The sequence below is a fragment of the Engraulis encrasicolus genome, chromosome 7 (genome assembly GCF_034702125.1).
Source record: "Engraulis encrasicolus isolate BLACKSEA-1 chromosome 7, IST_EnEncr_1.0, whole genome shotgun sequence".
Lineage (NCBI taxonomy): Eukaryota > Metazoa > Chordata > Actinopteri > Clupeiformes > Engraulidae > Engraulis > Engraulis encrasicolus.
The window spans coordinates 18,584,537-18,603,246 of NC_085863.1; the positions used below are offsets into that span (position 1 = coordinate 18,584,537).

General features: G+C 39.3%; 1 protein-coding gene across 2 annotated transcripts in view; it reads right to left on the reverse strand.

The window, feature by feature from the left end:
* Positions 1-18,710, reverse strand: part of LOC134452536 (uncharacterized) — an 86,067-nt gene that overhangs the window by 59,584 nt on the left and 7,773 nt on the right. For both annotated transcript variants that reach the window (XM_063202985.1, XM_063202986.1), the window contains 5 exons: positions 17,761-17,856; positions 11,552-11,687; positions 7,075-7,188; positions 4,733-4,905; positions 3,495-3,637 (listed from right to left, as the gene is read on the reverse strand). In XM_063202985.1, coding sequence (XP_063059055.1) covers positions 3,495-3,637; positions 4,733-4,905; positions 7,075-7,188; positions 11,552-11,687; positions 17,761-17,856 — 662 coding nt within the window. The remainder of the gene's footprint in view (positions 1-3,494; positions 3,638-4,732; positions 4,906-7,074; positions 7,189-11,551; positions 11,688-17,760; positions 17,857-18,710) is intronic.

Sequence of the window (18,710 nt, forward strand, 5' to 3'; positions counted from 1 at the left end):
CAATGGATTAATAGAGAGACACAATCAAACGCTCACTGAGATCATTATGAAAGTCAAGACAACTAACAACTGTGACTGGGACACTGCATTGGATTGGGCACTTATGGCAAAGAATACCATGCAAAATGTCCACGGCTATAGTCCTCATCAGCTAGTGTTTGGACAGAATCCTAACCTGCCCTCTGTGCTGACAGACAAGCCACCTGCCCTGGAAGGAACCACAAAAAGTGAGTGTGTAGCGACACACATCTCTGCATTGCACACAGCCAGAAAGGCATTTACAGAGGCAGAGTGTTTAGAAAGAATAAGAGCTCTGCGCAAGCAGCTACGAAATACAGATGAGCGATATGAAATGGGTGAGAAGGTGTATTACAAGAGAGTGGACTGTCCAGAATGGAAAGGACCAGGAGTTGTGATTGGGTCAAGATGGAGCAGTGGTGTTTGTCAGACATGGAAGCACCTGTGTTAGAGTACACTATCTCAGGCTTATGAAAATTAGGAATGAAAGTGATGAACATGCCACGAACAGAAATGCAGAGTCAACTGATGATGAAAATCCTGGAAATTGCACTGATGCTGACAAAGACACAGAGGCAGGAGTATCGACACAAGGGCAGACAGAGCAAGATCAAAACAATACGGGCACAGAGACAGAACCTGATGTGGAGCACAGAATTGAAGCTAATCTGAGAAGTGGACAAGTTTTGAACTACAAAGATCATCGCAGTGGCACTGTACACAGAGCCGAAGTTCTTGGCCGAGCAGGGCAAAGGCAAATACAGAAGTTGGTACAACATACGGTTAATTGAAGCAAACAGTGTTAAGGGCAAGACAGATTCAGTTGATGTATCACAATTGGAAAACCTTCAGGTAGAGCCCAGTGTTGATGCCACTAATAACAGTGAAGATGTGTTGATAACAAAAGAAGTGTCATTTGACCATGCAAAGCAAGAAGAGTTGAAAAATTGGAGAGATAACAATGTGTTTGAAACTGTGCAAGATGAAGGTCAGAAGAGCATTAGCACACGATGGGTATGTACCCTGAAGGAGACACCTGCTGGTGAAGTACCAAAAGCAAGGCTAGTGGCAAGAGGGTTTGAAGAGTTCAAAGTAGCAGAATTACAGAAAGATTCCCCGACTACAGAAGAGCCCTCCGACTACTTTTAGCTGTAATCTGCCAAAAGCAATGGACACTCCATTCCATGGACATAAAAGCGGCTTTCCTACAGGGAATCGAACTGTCACGTGACATATACATCAGGCCCCCCCCGGAGGCAGCCTGCAAAGGAACATTATGGAAGGTCAAAAGGTGTGTGTATGGTTTGGCAGATGCCTCACTGTACTGGTACAACAAAGTGAAGGAGATAGTGCTGGAAGCAGGAGGAAAAATATCAAAGGTCGATCCTGCCGTTTTCTACTGGACTGACACAAACTGCAATGTGACCGGGATACTTGCCTGCCATGTAGATGACTTCATGTGGGGAGGCACAGAAAGTTTCTCCAGAACAATGATACCTCATCTCAGGTCTGTTTTTCAAGTTGGCCGTGAGGAGCATGATAGCTTCTGCTATGTGGGAATGGACTTTGTGACTGTGAAGCAAACTGTGCAAGTCCATCAGGAGAATTACATTCAGCACATGCAACCCATACACCTGTCGCCTTCACGGGCTGTGCAACAAGACTCTGCCCTTTGATGAGAAAGACCAACTTCGGTCAAAGATAGGTCAAATTCTCTGGGTAGCGAGACAGAGCAGGCCAGATGTCCTGCTTGATGCCAGCAACCTGGCCTCTAAACTCAAGAATGCAACCGTGCAAACAATTAATGAGGCAAACAGAATAGTATGCAAGCTAAAATCTAAGAAAGTTATGCTTACCTTTCAACATTTGGGAAATGATCATGCTCTCAAACTCGTAATGTTCAGTGACGCCTCTTTTGGAAATCTTCCAGATGGAGGCAGTCAAGGTGCCCATCTGATCGTTTTGATGGGAGAAGATGGAAAGTTTTCACCCTTGGCCTGGCAGTCAAAGAGAGTGAAAAGGGTTGTGCGAAGTACCCTGGCTGCAGAAACATTAGCAATGTCTGATGGAATTGACAATGCCGTTTTTCTGGCAATGCTGTTCTCTGAATTGACAACAGGTGGCACTGAACACTCACCACCCATCACCGGCGTAACCGACAATCATTCTTTGGCTGATGCACTGAAGTCCACCAAGTCCGTTTCTGAGAAAAGACTCCGCCTGGAAATGAGCAGCATCAAAGAACTCCTCCAAATGCAGAGGATTGAGCATGTGCTATTGAGCAACACAAAGGAACAACTTGCGGACTGTCTGACCAAAAAGGGTGCATCAGCGTACCAGCTGCTGAAAGCACTAAATGATGGACAATGGGAGCTTAAATAAATGGGACACTTAAATATATCCTTTTTGAGCAACTAACCTTTTTTGTTTCCTTTTAGGTGCCTGGAAAACTGTGAAGATCCTTACTTAAACACCTGTTTTTTTTTTTAAAGAAAAAAATAAGCTTGTTAACTATTTGTTATTTGCATTTCCTTTAGCAGCCCACAGACTTTCATTGTGAAAATGTTTTGGGGCTCGATATAGTCCACCGGGGGGTGTGGAAGTTCAGTTCATTAAAAGTTATGGAACGAACGACACGGTTGTCTTGTGAGTAATTTGAGTCTAACATGCTCCAACAAATATAAATTGGTATATTTTTAATGTCATTTATTTAAATATAGGGATTACAGAAAACGTGGAATGATAACTATTGCAATTTGTTCCATGTCAAATGCTTGATTGACTGGACTATGTACTACCAAGGGAAGCTTAACCATCTTCTATGCAGGGCATTTCTAGCCTGGTCCTGACCATACCATAACACTACCATTTCATTTCGTATTCATGGTCTGGAGGTTGTTTGACCTGGCGTGATTGCAGGAAGCGGGAAGTTTGCACTCAGTTCTGGTTTGAAATGATTGAACAGCTCTCACCCAATCGCAGACAGTTACTCAACAACAACATAGCGCAGGCGTTTACGTCATCGTCACGAGCCTCCTCCCCCTTTCGCCCCCACCAACCTGTCTCTTCGCTTATTGGCTGTTTTCTAGGGAGGGTTGATCGGCCAAATCCTACTGCTCAACATCCCTCCATAGAAAACAGTTGTCAGACATAGTTGGGAGCCAAGTCTCTTGGCAGTTCGTAGGATGGAGGCTAGGGCATTTCATGATACTTAGCATGCTCCCAGATGCTGCCATACAGATTCAATAGAGGTTGTCATTGGGTTGTTATTTCAGTTATGGGATAACTGTTGTCAGGCTATATACTGTTGAAGTCCCTGATAACACCTGCCTGTGCAAGCAAAATGGTCATATTGCTTTGCCTTACTGGAACAACCTCTACTGAATTTCCCTGATATTACAAGAATTCCATGACCCCATGGGACACTTACTTGACAAACAGAATTGTGTAGCCCAGAGGTGAGCTGTGGATCTTACCGTCTTTCTCTGCATCCTGTGACGTACAAACACCCAGCGCAAACATGTAGCGACAAAATCAGGAAAAAAATACACTTTGCAGTTCTTTGCACAAATAGGTTATTTTCAAGGTCCTTCTCTCTTCTTTTGAAATGTAAGTAAATCTGAAACAATAGAAAGTCTATCGTTAAGAAAGCAAGTCTTTCAACTGAACAGAAACATTTGCCAAAAAGCTGTCCTTTAGTAGCATGTGATGCTGCACAAAATGTCACTTATTTTTCAGCTTTGTCTGAGGTTGGTGATCTATGAAAAATAAACTTTTATAGGGCATACATTATGTGCACACATGACACATGCTCATTCATGCTCATGCCTGCATTTGGTCAAGTTTGCAGGTATGCATTGGGAGGAAAAGTTTGTACACCCTCATCAGAAGGTGGAACAAATAGTCCCTGTGTCTCAATCCACGCACTTGTGCACTTCGAGCACTATGTTTGAGTGCATACTAGGGCACTCATGCTTAAAATTTCGGTTGAGTCAGTGCACTGAAAGCGCCCAGATGATCCCCTAACAATGGCGAAAAACGCAGTGCTTTAACGATGGGCACTGCATGCACTAAACAGACGCCATGTTGACAGTGAAACGGAAGAAATTCCAGCGTTCAATTCAGTAGAAGAGTGTGGCCAACAGTCTCCTAACTCTGTAATTAACATTGCTGAGACACGAACCTTTTCAAAAGGGGCCAAGCCAAGTATTGTATGTGTGATAGTTGCCCTTTGGGGTGAAGGAAATGTAAACGAGACGCTGTGCAATGTTAAAAGTAGCTAACTGATATTTTGGCGAGCTAATGCTATGCTCAGCCGTCACTTCCAGTGAGGGCACAGTGCATTGTGCTCAAACTTTCCCATGACACTATGCACTGAAAACCTCAGTGCACTGTGACCACTACAGTATGTCACATAAGTGAGTACACCCCTCACATTTATGCAGATTTGTAAGTACATTATAATTCTAACATACAGGTATATATTATAATTGTATAATACATAATATATATTTTACATTAGTAGAACCTAATATCTTGGCCATTACTACATCACAAGAATAAGGATTGTGCTCAAGTGAAAGTCTGTTTAAAAACTGCTTGACTTTCTGCCTGGGAGGGCACAGTCAGTCACGGCTCACTCACCACAGACTAGTGATAATTACACATACAGGCCTTACACAATAGTTGCATCTGTTGTTTTGTTAAATCTTACCTTACGAATCCAGATGAGGCGATTTACTCTGAAAATAGGCAAGTGTCTCCATAGATATTCTCCCGTGTAAAGAAAGGCAAAGAAGTCAGAAGGGAATATAGCCAAGATGTCAAAGTGTAAATTTCTTGATCTCCAATAGGCGTTGAATATACTTTTAAAATCAGACAAATAACCTGTAAAGGGTTTATGAGGAAGGAAGCACAATGAAATAGTACCATAAGTCAAACTCTAACATGACAAAACACAATGTTGTCTGGTGCTATTAGTCACCATGGTCATTAAAAACAACAATTGATATGCTTCCAAAATAGATAGCAGGGTAAATAACACCATTATTTACGATGGTAAACAATCATGGTAATAATCGTTTAAAATATATACATGTAGATTATAGTAATAATCAATCAGTCAATCTCAATTTGAAGTTGTAGAACAACTGTGTGTGTCAGTCAGTCCCATGAAGCTAGGAAATTGTATGGAAATTACATGGTATTTCAGTTGAGGAGGACATTATTAGCCCCCCTCCTGAAATTAGACATCTCTCTCCATTTCCCAGTGAAAATGATCACCATTACTAACAAGGCTATGCTATTCTGGATACAACTACACTATGGAAAATATTTTTAAAATTGTAACAACACGTTTAAGTTAAAAAAGGGCAAAAATGACAAGGACAAAATTATTAGCCCCCTGATCATAATAGTGAATACAACGCCATTTATGAACCAGAATTGACAACAGGCTCTTTGATTAGTTGTTAACTAGGCTGGCACATGCCTTCCTAGTGATTTTAGCCCATTTCACCATTGCAAATTATTCTAGCTGCTCCAAATGGCATGGATGCTGAGCATAGACATTTGCCACAGTCTCTCAACAGGATTGAGGAATGGACTCTGAGCAGGCAATTCCACTATCATGGTTTTAGCATCTTTGCGGAACCTCTGAACTTATTTAGATGTATGCCCAGCAATCCAGAGTCCAGACCCATGCCCGGGCTTCCTTAAGTCCTTAAAGAGGTTAAAATATTCATATAGGGTCAGCTGAAGACATAGAAATCACTGGATCATGTTACCGTCTCTGTTGACACATCTACTATTATACTGACAAAATAACCAAGAATGGGGTTCATTCTGCCAAACTAAAAATAATAGGGATTTCTGTAAAAAAAATATTGCTATATCTTTGAGGTTTGTGAAAAAGCATTCACATTTTACAGAATTACTGCTAAATATATTGTAGACCAAAGTTGAAACCAAAGTTAAAGGATAACTTCAGCCAATTTCAACATGCAGTTGTAATGCTCACACTACCCTGGACTTGTCAGGACCAGGGATTTTTTAAAAAATTATTATTATTTTAAATTCAGCCTTTTCCGAGATCGTCATTGTAATGGTAAAATAGTTTGTTTACATTTAAAAAAAAAACATCCTGATTTATTCCCAAAACATCCAAAAGGTTATGCAACATCAGCAGACAACAAGCAAACAGCGATACCTTTTGGGAAAATATTTGGAGTAGGCCTATGTTAAGATTTTTAAAAATGTAAACAATATCTGCCCCCGTTAGAATAGCTCAGATCTCGGAAAGGGCCGAGTCAAAAAATGCAGCATCATCGGGTACTGACAAGTGAAGGGTAGCGTGAGCAATACAACAGCATATTGAAATTGGTAGAAGTGCTCCTTTAAGAATGCCCCACGGTACGATACGCTTCAGTTCAATTCGATTGTTTTCCAATTACTTTTTCCACTTCTATTATGTTGCACAATTAACAACTAGGGCATTGGGCAGGGGTCAGCGATTCGATACTTTTCGATACTTAATGTCCCACCATACGATGCGATTCGATGGCAGGCCATAGGATCAATGCATCGATACTATTATTATCTACAACCCCCTACTTCAGGGGTTATCCCCTCTATTCTGTATCATTGGTTTTGGTTCATAAATGGGACCGTATTGACTATTAATGATCAGGGGGGCTAATAACTTTGTCTTTGCCATTTTTTACCATTTTTTTGTTTACACTCATTGTAACAATAGAAAAATCCAAATTCAACTTATTGGACATAATCCTCATAGTGTATTTGTCTCCAGAATAAAATAAATGTATTAATAATAGTCATTCTGATTGAGAAATCAACATGGATGTGTAATTTCAGGAGGGGGGCTAATAATATCGTCCTCAACTGTAACTGTACTTGCAATATGTGAAAAAAAACTATTATTACCATGAAATTTATATGAAATTGGTGGTAAATAACGATGCAGCAAAATGCAAAATTACTAACATTCAGGAACAGGAACAGTGAAATTTGAAAAGAGATGACTAAGAAGTACTTTACCATCTTTTGTCATTATTTCTATGCGAAGAGTGATAAATATGTCAATTATTGCAACAACATCAATTAGCACGCAGACAACAAGAAAAAATAGTTCCCAACCCTTGTAGTAGAACCCTGCAACATAAAAATAATAATAATTTATTCACAATAATTGACAATAATTAATACACAAAATCTATCTTCTTATCCACATTCTGCAATATACAGTACATTATTCAAACTGCTGGATTGCACTGAATATGTAAAAAGGCAATCTAAAAAAATGTAGATGCCCCGACATTTGAGGCTTTTAGCTACATGACAAAAATCTGTTCACTGGACAAATTATCCATTCAAACAAAGAGTCATGATACATTTTTATCACAACATAGGGTTGTTTTTCTTGCTATTCAGAGCCATCTACAATGTTTGAACCATTTCAATATTTTATGTTAACAACCAGCTCTGTGACCTACAAATAGACTGACACAATAAAGGCACTGCTATTACCTACTACACTAGTAAACAGTATATTTAATAAATTAGTATACAGTATGTTTGCCAACAATCTTCAATAAAATCCTTGTTAAAGAATCCAATACTTAAGTTTAAACATTATAAATCAGGGGTGTCAAAGGTAAATCTCTATATTACAAAGTTGCTGTAGGTGTTTTGAGGTTTCAGGTTTTCAATACTTCAGAACAAATTTGTAGGGCTGCAACGATTAGTCGATAATCGTCGACTAATAGACTGTAAAAAATTGTCGACAACAATTTCATTGTCGACTAGTAGTCATCTCATCTAATTTCATGCATGCCTTAAATGTAATCACTTTATTGAAACCTATAATTGCCCAGCACATATGAATTGGACGTTGAATCTTGGAGTAAATAAGCTACTGTCACGATTTAAAGCTCATTGTGAGCTGTACGAATTTTCTCACTTTCCTGCGCTGGAGGCCAGGAAGGTTTGTTTACACACAGGCACATGCTGGGAGAGGTTGGAGCAAGTCTCTTTTTGTGACTTATCATCACTGGATCTATAGATTAGACGAATATTAAAATAATCGCTAGTAGTCCAGCGGATGGGACACACAAAAGGGCCTCATCGTGCACTTTTGAGTAAAAGCATGAAAATCGGTACACATATCCTTCTTGATATGCTGATTAATGTTAGCGTTGGAGGCGTCGCGAAAAATTCATCGTTTTCAAGATGGCCGCCAAATTCAATATGGCCGACCCATATTAATGAATCTACCTGATATTTGGTAGTAAAAGCATGAAAATCGGTACACATATCCTTCTTGATATGCTGATTAATATTAGCATTGGAAATGTAGCGAAAAATGCATTGTTTTCAAGATGGCCGCCAAATCCAGTATGGCCGACCCATATTAATGAATCTACCTGACACTTGGTATTAAAAGCATGAAAATTGGTACATATATCATTCTTGATATGCTGATTAATATTAGCATTGGAGGCGTTGTGAAAAATTTAGCATTTTCAAGATGGCCGCCAAATCCAATATGGCCTACCCATATTAATGAATCTACCTGACACTTGATATTAAAGGCATGCAAATTGGTACATATATCATTCTTCTTATGCTGATAAATATTACCATTGGAGGCATTGCTAAAAATGCTGTATTTTCAAGATGGCCGCCACATCCATTATGGCCAACCCATATTAATGAAGCTACCTGACAGTTTGTAGTAAAGGCATGGAAATTTGTGCAGTTACTTTTTTTAAAATATTTTGATTGATAAAAGAACTTGATACTTTGCAAAAAAGTTTACATTTCAAGATGGCTGCCAAATCAAATATGGCAAACGCATTTTAATAAATCCTTCAGGCACTTTTAGTAAAACCATGGAAACTGGTGCACATTTACTTCGTGATGTGCTCATTAATATTAGAAATTGAGGGAAAAAACACATTTTCAAAATGGCCAACTAAGATAGTGTTTATAAGAAAATACATATTTTTCTACAAAAATATTTTGGCATTGCATATAATTAACACTCACAAAATACCATTGAAAATGATTAAACATTATTGGCATGTTATCAAATGAAGTGATGCATATGTTATGGTTTTGCCCAAACTGTGTCTGCCACCACCACAATAGATTATTTTCTGCAATGTGATAACTTTAGAATAGGTGCAAGGGTTTGCACCACCTCTTGTGTTCTACCACTCTATAATAGGTACATGAATTGAAGTGTTAAAGCCTTACACTTTGAAGATTGTTGACTTTGTTTGCATTATAGGTTTTGTACAGATGGACAGATATGTATGAAATGTTCTCTGCTAATACTCTTCAATCGGTACACTGATTGCATTCTTGAGGCCTCAAATAGGTAATACGGCAGTAGTGTTATGTACAAATCCTTTTGAGGGGCTTGTGGGATGTACAGCACCTCTAGCGCTTAGTGATAACTGCATAGGCCTTGTACAAATTCCAAAAGGGCCAGGATTTCAAGATTGCTAGACAGAAAGTTAACTTGATTTGTTAATTCATGGACATTTTTATGATTGCTTACTTCAAAGAAACTAATTGTTGATGACTACTTCTAGCTGCTTCTAGATTGCAGTTTTCAAACAAACTGCAATCCTGCACCCAATGCAAGTTGTATGGTAAGCTTATATCTTGCCTGGTTAACACAAGTTGATCTCACAAGTGATATAATCTGGTGGTTATGCAATTTCTCATAGTAAAGTTGTGATTTACGATTGCCCATGGCAGTTTATAGGTCGTTAAGAATGTGGTATTTGGCATATGTGTAGCCCATATCCAATCATGTCAGTTGTATCTATTCAAACAAACTGCAGCCATCGCCTTTACACCCCTACTCTTTCTCCTGATTGCACCCCAAGATCTGGTACCCTCACTGAGGGATGGAATCCATGCTACATTTCAGATCAGAACAATTGTGTTAAGTAGTAGGATTTCACAGGTTATGGTATATACTATGGCCAACATCAATCAAACTGCCAATAATGCCTAATTAAAAGATTGACATAAACTTTGAATAAATGGTGAATGGCACAGTTGGAACATGATGGCCATCAAAAAGTCAACTCAGGGTATGTAAAATATAACTTGAGTGAAAAGTTTACATGTACAGTATTAGGATTCATTTCTAGACCAGGATAATGATGTGAAGATTTGGCGTGTGTGTGTGTATGTGTGTGTCTGTCTGTCTGTGTCTGTGTCTGTGTCTGTGTCTGTGTCTCGCGTGACAACCGGTGCCGTACGGCAGTCTGCTCACTGCGCACAGCTGGTGTGTGAATGTGTATGTATGCGTGTATGTCTTTTTTCAAAGCGCTTTGAGTAAACTTCATAGTTGTGATACTGTGCTACATAAATACATATTGCAATGTATTGTATTGCAATATGGGTCAGTCATATTTGATTTTTGTTCATGGCCCCTAATATGAATAAACATCTAATGTAAAGAAGTAACCATGTGTACCAATTGTCATGCTTTTACCACAAATTACCAGGTAGTTAATATGGGCTGGCCATATTTGATTTGTCGGCCATCTTGAAAACAATGTTTTTTTCCCCGCGACGCCTCCAATGCTAATATTAATCAGCATATCAAGGACATGTGTACCGATTTTCATGCTTTTACCACCAAGTGTCAGGTAGATTCATTAATATGGGTTGGTCATATTGGATTTGGCGGCCATCTTGAAAACGATGACTTTTTTGTGACTCCTCCAATGCTAATGTTAATCAGGATATGTGGACCGATTTTCATGCTTTTACTACCAAGTCTCAGGTAGATTCATTAATATGGGTCGGTCTTATTGGATTTGGCGGCCATCTTGAAAACGATGAATTTTGCGCAACGCCTCCAACGCTAAACTTAATCAGCATATCAAGATGGATATGTGTACCGATTTTCATGCCTTTACTACCAAGTGTTAGGTAGATAGGTAGATTCATAAATATGAATTGGCCATATTGGATTTGGCGGCCATCTTGAAAATTAATACATTTTTCATGACGCCTCCAATGCTAATGTTAATCAGCATATCAAGAAGGTTATGTGTACCGATTTTCATGCTTTTACTACAAAGTGTCAGGTAGATTCATTAATATGGGTCGGCCATATTGGATTTGGCGGCCATCTTGAAAACGATGCATTTTTTGCGACGCCTCCAACGCTAACATTAATCAGCATATCAAGAAGGATATGTGTACCGATTTTCATGCTTTTACTCAAAAGTGCACGATCAAATCACCCATCCGCAGCCCTACAAATTTGCCTTTTTTGCTTGCCATTTACAGTCAGTGTTTTTGATATCTGTAATCCACCTCAAAATGATGGACTAGCAAATGTCTTAAGAAAACATTGGCTAAAATGTGATATTGTAAAATGACAGCAGCTCTAGGCAATAATGTTCATAATAACGACACCTGGCGCCTGGCAGGCAAAACAGAAAAACACATCACCATATAACATTCAGAAAAATATGCATACCTGCTGTGTCCAAGTTATATGCAAATGTGATCACCCAAATTTCCAAAAATACTGATACGGTCATGCACCAAATTATGACCATCTCCCATGTTTTGACAAATCTCGTATCTGGACGGAATGTTGGTACACCTAGAACCTGAAACAAGTTAATAGTAATATACAGCTTGATATACAATGGCAGAAAAAATGGTCAAGCTAATGCTATTATGCAACCGTGTTTTTGGAGATAACTGAAATCCAAGCATGAATGTGCAATTACTTGCTGAATTTTGAATGGCTATGATTGATATTCCTCAATTTAAGTGGAAAAATATAAAATAAAGATTAGGGGTGCACCGATACCGATACTGGTATCGGTATTGGCACCCGATACTGCTCATTATACTCGTACTCGTCAAGCACTTGCCGATACCAGGAACGATACTGCTATTACACAAAACAATGCAAAATCTTGTCACGTTCTGTGGACTTGAAAGCAGCATGGAAAAAAGTGCCACCTCATACATTTACTAACATATAAATCTACATGGAAATGGACAATAAAAATATCACAGGTGGAAAAAAACAAGGCCATGCATTTATTTTCATTGTATTTTGGTGGTAAAAGGTATCGGTATCGGTACTCGGTACTCGGTATTGGCAAGTACACACATTAATGTACTCGTACTTGTATCGGTTTTCAAAAAAGTGGTATGGGTGCATCCCTAGTGAAAGTGAAAGCCCATTGGGAAACTCCAACTCCCATTGTCATTGTGACACAGCACACAAGTGAACACTGCACACAACGAAATTGCATTTATGCCTCACCCGTGCAAGGGGGCAGCCCTCAGTGGCGCCCCATAGGGAGCAGTGCGGTGGGACGGTACCATGCTCAGGGTACCTCAGTCATGGAGGAGGATGGGGGAGAGCACTGGTTGATTACTCCCCCCACCAACCTGGCGGGTCGGGTGTCGAACCCGCAACCTCTGGGATGCAACTCTGACGCCCTAACCGCTCACCCATGACTGCCCGATGAAGATGGATGAAGATATTATTCAGGTTTGCTGCTTTGGGATGTTTTGAGTTTTTACCTATTCATAAATACATTCAGAGATGATCCAATACCTTACAAACATGTACCGGTAAGTCTAGTATTACCTTAATGTGGTTTCATATGAGCCCATAGCCATCTTGCTTATACAGTTGAGGACGATATCATTAGCCCCCTCTCCTGAAATTAGACATCTCAGTGAAAATGATCATTAGTTATAAGTTTAAGTTGTTCTCGATACAACTATGGAGATCATGTCCAATAAGCTGTATTTGGATTTTTACCTCCGCCAGGAGGTTATGTGATCGCCCGATTTCTGTTTTGGCATGTCCGTTTGTTCTTTCCCTGCTATTCCTCGGCCTGCCACAAGGTGGTCCAGGTGAATTGAGCAATGACAGGACGTACCTGCGAGGTGGATGGTCAGTGGGACCAGAATGTTTAACACGCAGACTTGCTGTGCCTACATGGCTGCATAGCCAAGAGCACACCAAATAAATATTATAGCCTACCTGTATATAATATGGCACACATATCGTCGCGCAGTTCTCCAAGTGTTCGCCCCATCAACTAAATCAGCTTTCGCGGAGTTAATTGTTCTCCGAATCCGACTGTTTCCCTGTTCAGTTGAAGTTCACGAAGGGTGGAGATATAACGGCCAACAGTGGTTAACCGTGAACAGACAGCGCGAAGGAGGGAAAAGTGTCCAGTTCACTACATTTAATGTATCTCAAAGTTGTGTTGCAACAGTCACCGCAAAGCCAGATGGAATGCACAATGCGCGGATTAGCTGTGCTTGCATGCCCGAAGCCATTTGCTAACCAATAGCGGCAAAACAAAATGTAATAATAATATAGGCCTAATAATGTCATATAGACCAATGTCACGCATATTGTCACAGCTTTTGCGGAGTTAATTGTTCTCAGAGTGTTTTCCCTGTCAACCAAATCAGATTTTTCTCGTCTGTCCAGTTGAAGTTTGCACGAAGGATGGAAAAATTAACGACGACAGTGATGACCAGACAGCGCGGAGGAGGGAAATGCATCCAGTTCACTACATTTAAGGTTAATCAAAATTGTGTTGTGAGCATGTGTGACAGTGATCCCAAAGCGTTCTCAAAGGGCAAGGTTGACCACCGTAGTCATATCCTAGGCTATAGGGCCTATAGGTCTATTATGGGTGGATATTAATAGCTGTGCCATGTAATATTGTGGCAAATCAATTGGCAACATGCCTTTAACATAATTATCAAAATGTTTATAACACAATGAATTAAAAATGTCACCAATAGGCTACTATAGCGATGGGATCCAATCATTTACAAATTACAGTAGGGCCTATATGGCATGTATGACCAATCACATTTGCCAATCCCACAATGACAGGTGCACTAATACCACAGCTAACCAGGTGACATGTGCCCTAATAAAAGAGACACAAAATTGTATAATTTGGTTAACATTTAAGATTCACTTCTCTGAAGTAGGCCTAGAAGTCTCTATAGGCCTATGTAGGCCTGCATGGATTACACCACACCATGTCACAAATATTAGAACAAATTCAGCTTCCTTGGCGGAGGTCTGCACTCTCTGAGTGCATTTCTAGTAGTTTAAAATTGCTACAACACCGTCACCATCCTCTTGCACATTGCTGGTTGGAAAGCAATGAATCACTGTTGTTACAGGCCTAGCGGATAATGGGAATGGAACATCAGTGATATGGGGATGTTGGGGCGACCCTATTTAGGGATAGGACATTCCCGTTCGTATGCTTACTGACGTCTGTTGTCGGAAGCAAAAAAGCACGTAAACCGTTTCTCTGCCTTCGGATTCATTGGATTTACATACAACTGGACTATTGTTTCTTGCTGTGTGATCTAATATTCGGCTGTTCACCAGAAGCATCCTGTCAGTTCAGTCATCTGATTCTGCACCTGTTGAGTGAGTAGGTCTACTGGTGGCTGAACCAAGCGCTACACCTCGAAAACACTCTCTACAGAAAGATTCTAAAAAGCTGTAATCTTGTCGGTGCCTCGGCTTGACAAGACCTTTGTTATGACAGCTCTGATGTATGGAATGTTTTCGAGCATGCTTATTGCTGAAACTCAACCGACTACTTAGATCTTTTACATTGGCCCCAGCGTTTAACATTGGCTGCGTTTTTCGCTAAAAAGCTTAAAATAAGCTAACTCCGTAATGCTGCGGCATTTCCCAGAGTGGCTCATCATTAGACACATTATGTGGCATGGCAAATCGATGGTGAAACTTTCATTTTACGTCAGAACTATCCTTTAAGTGAAGAAAGGAATAGGCCTTAACCCTCTATAACACTGTTTCCACAATTAAACATGGTGGTGGAAGTATCATTATGTGGCAGCCTCAGACACAGGAAACCTTGTTTGGGTGTACAACACCATGCAAAAAGAAGGCTATGAATCGTAATGATAGAATATTGAAGGAAATCTTAGCTTCCAATAATCTTTGAGGAGTGCTGATGGAAATGAAGTCTGTGCGAAAACATCCATGCAATTTGGACCACCTAGATAATTTGCAATGGAGAAATGGGTCAAAATCCCAAGGATGACATGTGTGAACTTAGATAATAACTAAGAGCCTGTTGTCAGTTTTGGTTCGTAAATGACACCGTATTGATTATTAATAATCAGGGCAGCTAATAATTTTGTCCTTGCACTTTTTGCCCTTTTTTGTTTTAAACTCATTGTAACAAAAAAAAATCAACTTATTGGACATAATCTCCATAGTGCATTTATTTCCACAGAATAACATAAACTTGTTAATAATGGTCATTCTAACAGAGAAATCAACAGAGATGTCTAATTCCAGGAGGGGGGCTAATAATATCGTCCTCAACTGTATCTACAGGTATATGTAATTTGCTTAATTCAGTTTCACCTCCTCTTTGCTGCATCATATGTCAGCAAAGTGGTGGGGGACTTGCTGGTGATAATCTGAACGGGAATTATCCACAGTATCTTAGTTGGACCCCTTTTTGGCAAAAAAAGATGAATTCTGCAAATTGTGTGAATTTTTTAGACAAACATTTCATGCCTTAGTTCAATACAACTAAGTCAAAGACATGAGGGATCAGCATCATTTTCATGCAAGATTATGCTTCATCTCATACTGCAAGATTTACCACATATGAAGTGGCCATCTTAGTTTCCTGACATTATCTGCATGGAAAGTTCTTGGGGATGGTGAGAAGGTGGTTCTATTCAGACAGACAGCAACATAGAAGCAAGGAGGAGTTGGGGCTTCATATTCGGAAAATTATTTCTGATTAGGGTGACCACCAGTCCCGCGTAGCGCGTGCGTGTACAGCATTTGAAGCCCAAATCATGCGTCCCGCATAATCAAGTGTGCTCGAGAAATTAAAAAAAGTTTCTCTATCCCTGAGACCTAAGTTATGCAGTCCCTGGGTTCCAAGACCCACCTGCATCCAAGCAAGTCAGAGGTGGGATATTACTTAGTTACATGTTACTTTTAAACACCTCGCCCTAGCAGCAAACCGACCGATTCTTCCTTGTTATGTGTTCTATATTATGAAAGCTAACCGCAAGCAGCGGCAATTCTCAATAATGATGCAACGTGCGCATTGCAACGTCAGGGAAATGTAGGCTGACTTTTTGATTTGTTAGGAGAGCTCAACAACACTGTGCCACCTTAGATCAATGTGAAAACAGACACTAGCCCACGACTTTTGCAACAGAATGCGTCAGTGAAGCAGGAACTGTTAGTTAACTAGGTTGGTTTATTGCATGCAATCTGTTTCCCATGGCATGCTGTAATTCACAGTAGAGGACTATATATTTCAACTACATGTGCCACCCTGCATCCACGACCCCCCTTTCATTTGTAACAGAATAAACATAAGAGCAGGAATTGTCAGATAAGAATTGCTACATCCAAATGTAGAAGTGATTCCCCCAAATGCTGTGATGTTGTAGCTTGCTAAAATTATTATTTAAAATGTAGGCTACAGGTCCTTAAAGGTGTACAAAGAACAAAGAAGCCTATGCGTCCTCATGAGCTACCAATTTGGCAAAACTGCACAGATGCACAAGAAATTGAAATTGTTTACTTATTGTTTCACATGGAGGTCTACTGACAATGTCTAAATTGTCTGTGTTGCCTATAGATAGATAGATTGATTGATTGATTGATATATTTATTAGGGCTGTAGGGGTTAAGCACTGACATTTTATCTATAGGCTATTTTATATTTGCAGTATTTAGAAGGGGAACAAAACCACATTGGTTGCATGATATTTAATGGCCATATCCACAATGTTTAGGTTAATGGGCCTACCTGTTACTTATCCATGCCTTGTGGCATATAAGGCCACAAGACATGGATGGGGGTTAGGGTCAAGGATACATCACTATGAAAAAAATAGGCCTAATAATAAAAACTATATATCTAATAATAATTTAAAAAATAATAGGCCTAATAAATGTGGGTGGCGAGAAGCATACCCCTTGTCCCCCCTTGAACTTATTAACAGGTGGTCACCCTATTTCTGATGTAGACAGTTTTACAAATAAAAACTGAAATTATTTGATGGATTCAGACCAGTTAAGGAGTAAATAGTGATATAAAGTTGATAACATTAAGATAGTTCCAGGTTCCAGGAAATATTAAAGGAATACTAAACTTACATGTTTGCTTTTGTATTTATTGATAAATGTGTAAAAACTGTCAAAAGCAAACTTGCAAAATATGTATCAACCCATTCTTTAAACTTTTCCCCACATAAATTCTGTAATATTTCTCATAGGTCTGTAAAAATATTTAATGCTTTACAAAATGTTTACATGCATGTTCATACTAGGATTTACCAATATAAAGCACAGGACATCACCAATATCTTTTAAATAATCTTCGAAGCATTTGACTTCAATTGACATCTCAGTGTCCCAACGTTTTTAGTAGTTGGATGTGAAAATCTTTTCTTTATTGCCATACAACAGCACAACAGAGATCAGAATGCCCTACAAATGCAAACCAACCTGTAAGGACTTCTTAGGATAGGACGTGTTACTTACAATGGTGAATGTTTTCAGTTATATAGCCCATCTCCAAGACATACCTTACCTCAAATATCTAAAAAACATTAACACAACATCAGTTAATATATTACAAGCTCGAAGACAAATCTTACCTTTGAATCATCAGATGAATGTAATGATATAGGTCTGCTCTTCAGTTGATGATACATGAACTCCATGAATAGATTTAATATTCTTTGGTCCTTTGGCTAAAATGAAATAGAAAAAGTTGCATTTGTTTGAGTGTTTTTAGCACATTTTGGCATTCACAACAGTAACTTCATTCTTACTTTTTAAATCAAAAGGTGTGTAAGTCTAATGTTTTTTAAGATCTACAGAGAATACAAGTGTACTAATGCACATGATTTGATGATTTTGTATGTTTGGTTTCATATTCCTTCCTTTGACATTAAAGGGACACTGTGCAGGAAATGGTCAAAAAAGGTACTGCAGCTATGCTGCTCATTGAAACTGGGCTGCCTATTGCCACATTTGATATTTACATGAAAGTTTACTCAGTAATAAACAAATATTTTCTAGTATGGTCAAAGTACAGTCATTTTTGCAGCTAAAAATGGGTATTTTTGGAAATTCAAAATGGCGGACCATGGAGGAGATCCCCCTTTTCATATATGAAAAGTGCAATTTTTCTGGTCATAATGAATACTTGATGGTGATGGTGGTGGTAAGTATTCATGAAAAAGTTAACATTAGTGAATGGGCAGCATGAATTCTGGAAATAAACAACTAAAAATCTCACACAGTGTCCCTTTAAATATCTTGAAAATCGTTTTTCCCCCCCATTTTACCCCATTAGAATAACATAGGGACAACCAACCCCGCAGAGTTGCCTTTGACAATCCATATCTTTGAAGACTGGATTGTATGGGATCTAGGACTACCCAGTTACATGTATATCTGACACATCAAACACTCAATGTATATAAGGGTTTTCTGCAATATAATGCTTTAGCAGAAATTATATTTACGGTACGTGAAAAAATGTGACAACTAACCCCAGCCTCCCCACCATGCCCCAGTCTCGCAAAACCACCTGTACACT